The sequence below is a fragment of the Mytilus galloprovincialis genome, chromosome 3 (genome assembly GCF_965363235.1).
Source record: "Mytilus galloprovincialis chromosome 3, xbMytGall1.hap1.1, whole genome shotgun sequence".
Classification (NCBI taxonomy): Eukaryota; Metazoa; Mollusca; class Bivalvia; order Mytilida; family Mytilidae; genus Mytilus; species Mytilus galloprovincialis.
This window is the reverse complement of record NC_134840.1, coordinates 83,606,840-83,613,763: the sequence shown is the minus strand read 5'-3', so window position 1 is coordinate 83,613,763 and position 6,924 is coordinate 83,606,840. Positions and strand designations below refer to the sequence as shown.

General features: G+C 32.9%; 1 protein-coding gene across 1 annotated transcript; it reads right to left on the bottom strand.

Annotated features, from left to right (window-relative positions):
* On the bottom strand, positions 1-3,937 carry LOC143066833 (uncharacterized). Its single transcript, XM_076239644.1, has 6 exons — positions 3,833-3,937; positions 3,147-3,304; positions 2,495-2,674; positions 2,003-2,082; positions 1,138-1,411; positions 1-413 (listed from the first exon to the last, which is right to left on the bottom strand). Exons 3-6 carry the CDS (start codon positions 2,538-2,540, stop codon positions 1-3), a joined length of 813 nt encoding a protein of 270 aa, XP_076095759.1. The 5' UTR covers positions 2,541-2,674; positions 3,147-3,304; positions 3,833-3,937.
* Between the last annotated feature and the right edge of the window lie 2,987 nt (positions 3,938-6,924).

Here is a 6,924-nt window from a genome sequence, read left to right as displayed (position 1 = left end):
TCAACACACATCTTTGCTTTTCTTTTGTCTTTTGATACACGACAAGGATCGGAAGAATCCACTGATTCTTGCAGCAAATGTAGTTTTCTTTCCGACATTATTGGTATTCATTTCAATGTCTTTTGCGTCTTTTTTGCCGTTTTCTTTTCTTTCATTCATTTCAATGACATCGCAGCTAGTTCTCTTTTCTTTAATCAACCCTGCCTCTGTCTGTTTCTTCTGTGAATCATTTTGTGTTTCCCCATCAACATTGATAGTTTGGTCCGTTTTCTTGTTTTCTTCTCCATTTTTCTCTGTCTCCTCATTTGTAATAACTATTTTCAAATCATTTTGTTTTTCCTGAGCATCATCAATAGCTTGGATTAGTTTCTTCTTTTCGTCTTTTGATCTTTCTTTTTCGATCTTCCTCATTTCTGTAAGCATAAACATAGATGTAGAAGGTTTTTTAATTCAATGCAATCTTTCTTTTTGCAGTGTTGATTCGAAATTTGTGTATTAACACTTTGAAGCTTTTTGCTCTCTTTTAACCAAAAATATCAAGTCATACCAAATAAATTGCATTTTTTAATGTAAGACAAACTCTTCCTGAATTTTATAAGTGCTTGTTAATCAGAATTAACCAAATAATTTCTATAAATAAGATCCTAAAAATGTGAAATATAATAATTGAATAAGTTTGTTCAATTCTCTTATTGTTTTTCATCATTGCACGTGTTGGTTGATTCCAGAACGTCACTGACAACCATACATATTCGTTAAGGAAGTCAGGAAAAGACTGAAGAAGGTGGACATATTACAGCCGATATCATTAAGTGTGTAGGCAAAGATAATATCTTTGCTGAGCTTGCAGGCCAACCGAACCGTGAAGTCATTAGGTTAGGTAAACTACCCTCCTTAAATAGTAGACTAGTCCAACAGATGACCAATCTATCTGTCTGTTTGAATAGGCTACTTCGAAAGAAGTGAAGTATACCTGATATAATAATGACTTCACGGTTTAGCTAACAAAAATGCTAACCAAAGATAATACCTTTGCCTACACACTCAATGAAATCGGCTGTAATATGTCCACCTTCTTCAAAATTCGTTAAGGAAGTCTGGAAAAGACTGGAGAAGGTAGACATATTTATGAAATACCTTTTTCCAACATCCTTTGTGCATTTTCACCCATCTTTTTCATCTGTGCTTTCCTCTTTTCTTCCTTCTTCCATGACGATTTGACATCTTTTGAGTATTTTTTAATGCCCTTGTCGATTGCTTTGTATTGTGCCTTAACATTCTTTTCTTCTTCTTTGGCTTTTTTCTCCATTAATTTTTCTCCTTTCATGATTTCTCTTATCCTTTTCTTTTCGTCCTTTATCGTTTCTTTGTCATCAATTGATCCTTTAGATTCAGAATTCTGGACAGGATCCTATAATGATTGTCCAACATGTATATATCTAATAATGCAACACACACAAAAATAATAATATTGAAAACGTTGTGAAAATTTGGATACCTTATTTCAGATATCTTTCAAATATGTTTAAAAAAGAGCTTAATTATATTCATTTTCAAAAAGACAAAAAAGCTGTTTTAAATTTAAAACAAGTTGTTTTTTTATCAAGATTTATGACATACTTAAAATTTCCCTTCAAAATCCGTTGATTTTCATTAAAAGCACCAGAAACCAACTAGCATATAAACACACAAAAATCAATCTTTTGGCCAAATGGAATAACCTCAACTTTTACCATTTAAAAAATGATAGATTTTGGCAGGTTTAAACAAAGCCAAATCAGAAGGGTATAGTATATACTTAGAAACTTTCAAGCTTACTTTTCGTTTAAAGGAAAAATGTCTTTTTTTGTCTTGATTTCAATTTGAGTATATTGACCCATTGACCATCATCTCACTGTGAATATGAAGAACAGCAATGAAAGCACTGTTCCTCTAATAGTATAAAATTGGATAATTATTAACATCAACCCCATACTCGTGTTCCCTTAATGTTCTATTGTACCTTAATAGCATGTCCGACGGCATTCTTTAACGGGTTCTCTCCCATTCTCTGCACGTGGATCGGCTTTGTTATTATCATTTCTAGAAAGAAAAAGATATTCACATTACTTGCATTTTCTCTCGGCATTTTGTTCCATTAGTTCCAGTAATTTTAACAGAGTTAAGAATGAGAACTTTCATTTGAGATAATATGATACCGTATCTTCTTTTTTTATCCAGACTTGTTATTTTCGTTGACGAAAATTTGATAAACTTTCACAATGGATACACTGATTAAGTAGTATGGGTTTTACTCATTATTAAAGGTCGTACGGTGACATACAGTTTAAAATTGTTTTTCTTGCCATTTAGTTTCTTGTGGAAAGTCGTCTCATTGGCAATCATACCACATATTCGTATTTTTATAAACAGCCAGATAAACTTTCATATAAGTATATACAACCAGCAAACGTAATAGTTATATCTGGACAAAACATATCAATAAAAACATTACCCCGTCTTTGCTGTGTTGGTATATCCACACCCATTTCTGGTTCCATTTCTTCTATATTTATACTTTTATCTTTTTCTGATCTCTGCTCTGTTGATATATCCAAACCCAATTTTGGGTTCTATTCTTCTCTATTCATACTTTCATCTTTTTCTAATCTCTTCTCTTCCTTATTTTCTCTTTCTGTTTAAATAAATCAAATGAATATTTAAATGAGGAAAATGTGCTGTTTACATTATGAATATCATAATCAATCTTAAACGAAAAAATGAAGATGGGGAATGAAATTATTCTCAACAGAAATAGTATAACCGTTCATATGTAACTTTTTTTGTTACGCTCTTGTTGGAAGATCGAATACATATTTTAGCGAATTTGAGCGACACATATTCGTGATATTGTATACGACCTTTCTCTGCTATTGAAAGTCGTAGATTGACCTCTAGATATTTGCAGGTTTTTCAGTCATTGTGAAATTTCCAGCTTAAATTTGAAAAAAAGCACTATCAAACGTAGTCAAATACAACAGGAAACACTTAACAAAACTGAGAAAAAGATGCAGGTTTAAATACAATGACAGAATCAAAAGGAATATATTTATTGGACAATTGACCTGCTTGTCCACATTAGATTAGAATCTGTAACTATGACATACTTATTTCCATTTTCCAAACTGCTCTCTTTGCCTCAGCTGCCTTCTTGTCTAGAATGTCTTCAAGCGAACATTCAAATTCAGCTGTACTTAATATGGCCTCACAAAAGCCAGACATGGGGTCCTTTTCTTTTTCTTGATTGGACATAGCCATTATAAACCTATTAATGTTGAACCAGCTGTTAGTTAATGTAATATGAAATTTCTATGAAACATCCCTCCCCCTTTTTCCCCCTTTTTTTTAATTTAATTTTGGAATCTGCTGGATTAAGAATGGTTTTACTTTTATACATTCATAGTTATACCTGAAAACATGTATATACATTGAAGAGTTTTTTTTAGGTGGGTTTAAATTATTGCATCGCTAATGCAATCATTCACCGAACTTGATCGTTTCTGTTATTCAATTTTCGGTCTTTTCGGTTTTTGTTCTATCAATATTTTGTATTCCAAACTTTTGCATATAGCAATAACACTATCATCAAAACACATATATCAATTGTTGAGGCAACATGAATTCTTTATCAAAACCTAAAACGTTTTTACGGAAAGTAAAGCACCAGTGATAAAATACTGTCAGATCATACCATGATTTCTTGAATACGGGTTTTTAGTTTTAAAGTTGTTTTTTTGATAAATAACTGGATGAAAAACACATGAATTGAAAAAGTTAAATAAAGTGAACTCACCAGACTTATCTTTTGATTTTTCGAATCTTCCAAAAAGCTGAATAGAAATAGTTTTTAGTCTTCAGAAAAAAAACCGCTGCAGTGTATTACCGATACTTCGACAATAACGTTGGCATTGGTGATCTTTATGACGTCGAAGTATGACAGCAGCGCCGCCGCATAGCTTTTTTTTTTATGATTCTTTGTAATCGGCTTCCTTTTATGTTTGATGACGGCCAATAAGTTGTTACGTATTTGTCATTAACTTGTAAACAGTGTTTTTTCATTTATTGTGTTATAAAAATGTTGTTAGATGAAGAACAGCAATCAAGACACACACTCTCTGAAAATTTAACAGTGTTGAGTTTTCCGTGTTGAGTTTACAGCCGATTTCAATGAGTGTGTAGCTAAAGGTAATTTCTTTGGTTAGCTTGCTTGCTAGCTGAACCGTGAAGTCATTGTTAGGTAAGGTTTACTACCCTTCTTTCGAAGTAACTTAGTCCTACAGACAGATAGATTGGTTATTTGTCGATCTAGTCTAATCTTAAAAGGGGGTAGTTTACCTTACCTAACAATGAACTCACGGTTCAGCTAGCAAGCGAGCTAATCAAAGATATTACATTTTCCTACACACTCATTAAAATCGGCTGTAACATGGGATTGATATTATCTGTGCCATTCTTGTTTCCCTTTATTCATTCATCTACATTTTTTTTTATTGACTTGTCCGACTGCATTATTTAGTGGATTCTCTGCAATTCTCTACTGGTAAATCATCATGCCACATCTCCTTTTTTTTTTTATTAATATGGTTCATGTACCAGTTTTTACAACGTCATCCTGTGTTTCAGACTATAAATCGGAGTAATTCCTTGCTGGGTAACACGAATGTCGACAAAACATCTAGAGGATATAAACTTTCCGAAAACAGGACCAACATAATTGTCCACTAAGGTAAATAAGCTGTCACCAGATAATTAAGTACATCTTTAATCCTGTTGTTGAAATTGGCGTAAACGGAACAAAATATTACTTGGCTTTGATCTCAATTAATGACGAATTTTTTTAATATTTTGATATCAGATTTGAAAATAATCAAGCAATTAATAAACGGGTTACCATGACGTCTAGTCCACTTCTAGGATACGGTAAAAGTTAAAATACTCGGATGCATCTTGTGTTTGAACCATCCGAACAAATAAATGAAAATCCTACCCTTGTCAAATCTCAGCTTCATACCGCCCTCTAAACATTTGAAGGCACCTTTACTATATGTATTGCCTACACACACACTAAAAGAAAGTCGTCCTTTCACCTCAACATAAGTAAGTTTTCTGCAACTTATAGATCTGTCCTTTGAAATATATCAGAAAAAAACGGATGTGGTATTAATGCCAATCAGAAAATATCAACCAGAGACCAACAGACGAGGACGCAATCAACTATGGTTCAACATATGATCTTCAATAATGAGCAAATACATACCATATGATAATCTGTATAAAAAAAAACTAATGACAAAAAGTGAAACAATAAACGAGAATGAAATATGACAAGTCTCTTACTATTATTAAGAAACATATTATGCTGTACTGCTACACCACTGTCCAAGGTTAGGGGAGGGATGGGAATCCGCTAACATGTTTAACCCAGCCACATTCTGTATGTATGTGCCTGTTCAAAGTCAGGAGCCTGTAATTCAGTGGTTGTCGTATGTTGATGCGTAACATGTGTTTTTCGTTCATTTTTTTGTATATAAATTAGGCCGTTAGTTTTCTTGTTTGAATTGTTTTACATTTGTCATTTCGGGGCCTTTAAAAGCTGACTATGCAATATGGGCTGTGCTCATTGTTGAAGACCGTACGGTGGCCTATAGTTGTTAATTTTGGTGTCGTTTGGTCTATTGCGGAGAGTTGTCTCATTGGCAATTATACCTCATCTTCTTTTTTATAATTATTTTAAATTTTTGAATAAAGAATATGAAAATAACGGATTTAACTATTTTGGGATTTCTAACTAATTAAAGACAGTTCTTTATTTAGAAATTTTGCGTATATATTCAAACAACAAGCTAACAACAAATGTTAACCAAAGTAAACATATTGCGGTATCACCAATGTTTAGGCACCACAGTATAAGAACACCTTAAATTTTACCCGAATTTTAGAAGATTTTTGATTTTTTTTTTGAAAGGAAGACAACTTATCTAAGAGCAATCTCAAAATGTTTCGGTCGTCCGCCTACTCTGCTTGGCTTTAAATAAAAGTCATCTTCCGGTTTGATTGTAAAAAAAAAACCCAAAACAAACAAACAAAAACGCTTGTTTCTATCGTGCAAAATACGCATATAATACAACCCGATATTAAAATTGATTATCTGACTGTCTGCATATTTATATTGAATACGTCAATATGAATTATTTTTGAAATCGTTCGCTGCGCTCATTCGGCAAAAGCTTCTTATTGTGACTTGATATACAAGTATACACTATCAATATACAGACAACCTGATAATTGGTATAGCAATAGCCTATATATAATAATAGTCAAAGTTATCCCCAAACGTCACAAGACTGCGATACGAGACATATTGAGCGACTAAGCAGGTTATAAAGACACCGGGATGTACGATAGGACAGCCTATTTGATACCAATATTAAAGTACTAATAGTCGTATTATAGTATTACCAGTTAATGTCGTGCTCAACGAACGATGTAAATTGCCTTTGATATACGGAAGCGACCATAACCGCCCTATAAAAGAAACTTGAATCTCCGGAAATGTTTAAAGTATCAATAAAGATGATGCTAGCCAATTTTACTTGCTTTCCGATATGGATTAAATGACAGGACAGTAATTCATAAACACATGATACCAATTCAAATCTGCAAGGTAAGTATTTCTGCGTTAACCTCCGTTTGCGATACGCCTTAATCCCAAATGGCAACCAAAATACAAAAAAAACCTTTTACCTTAGCAAAATTGATGTCAACTTTGCCTTATCTAATTGTAACCTAAGCTGAATAACAAATACCTGCTTTATAATCTGAAAGTTTAAAACTGAAATCAATGGTATCGTTTAATAAGCACTGAGAAGTCTATCGTCAATAACA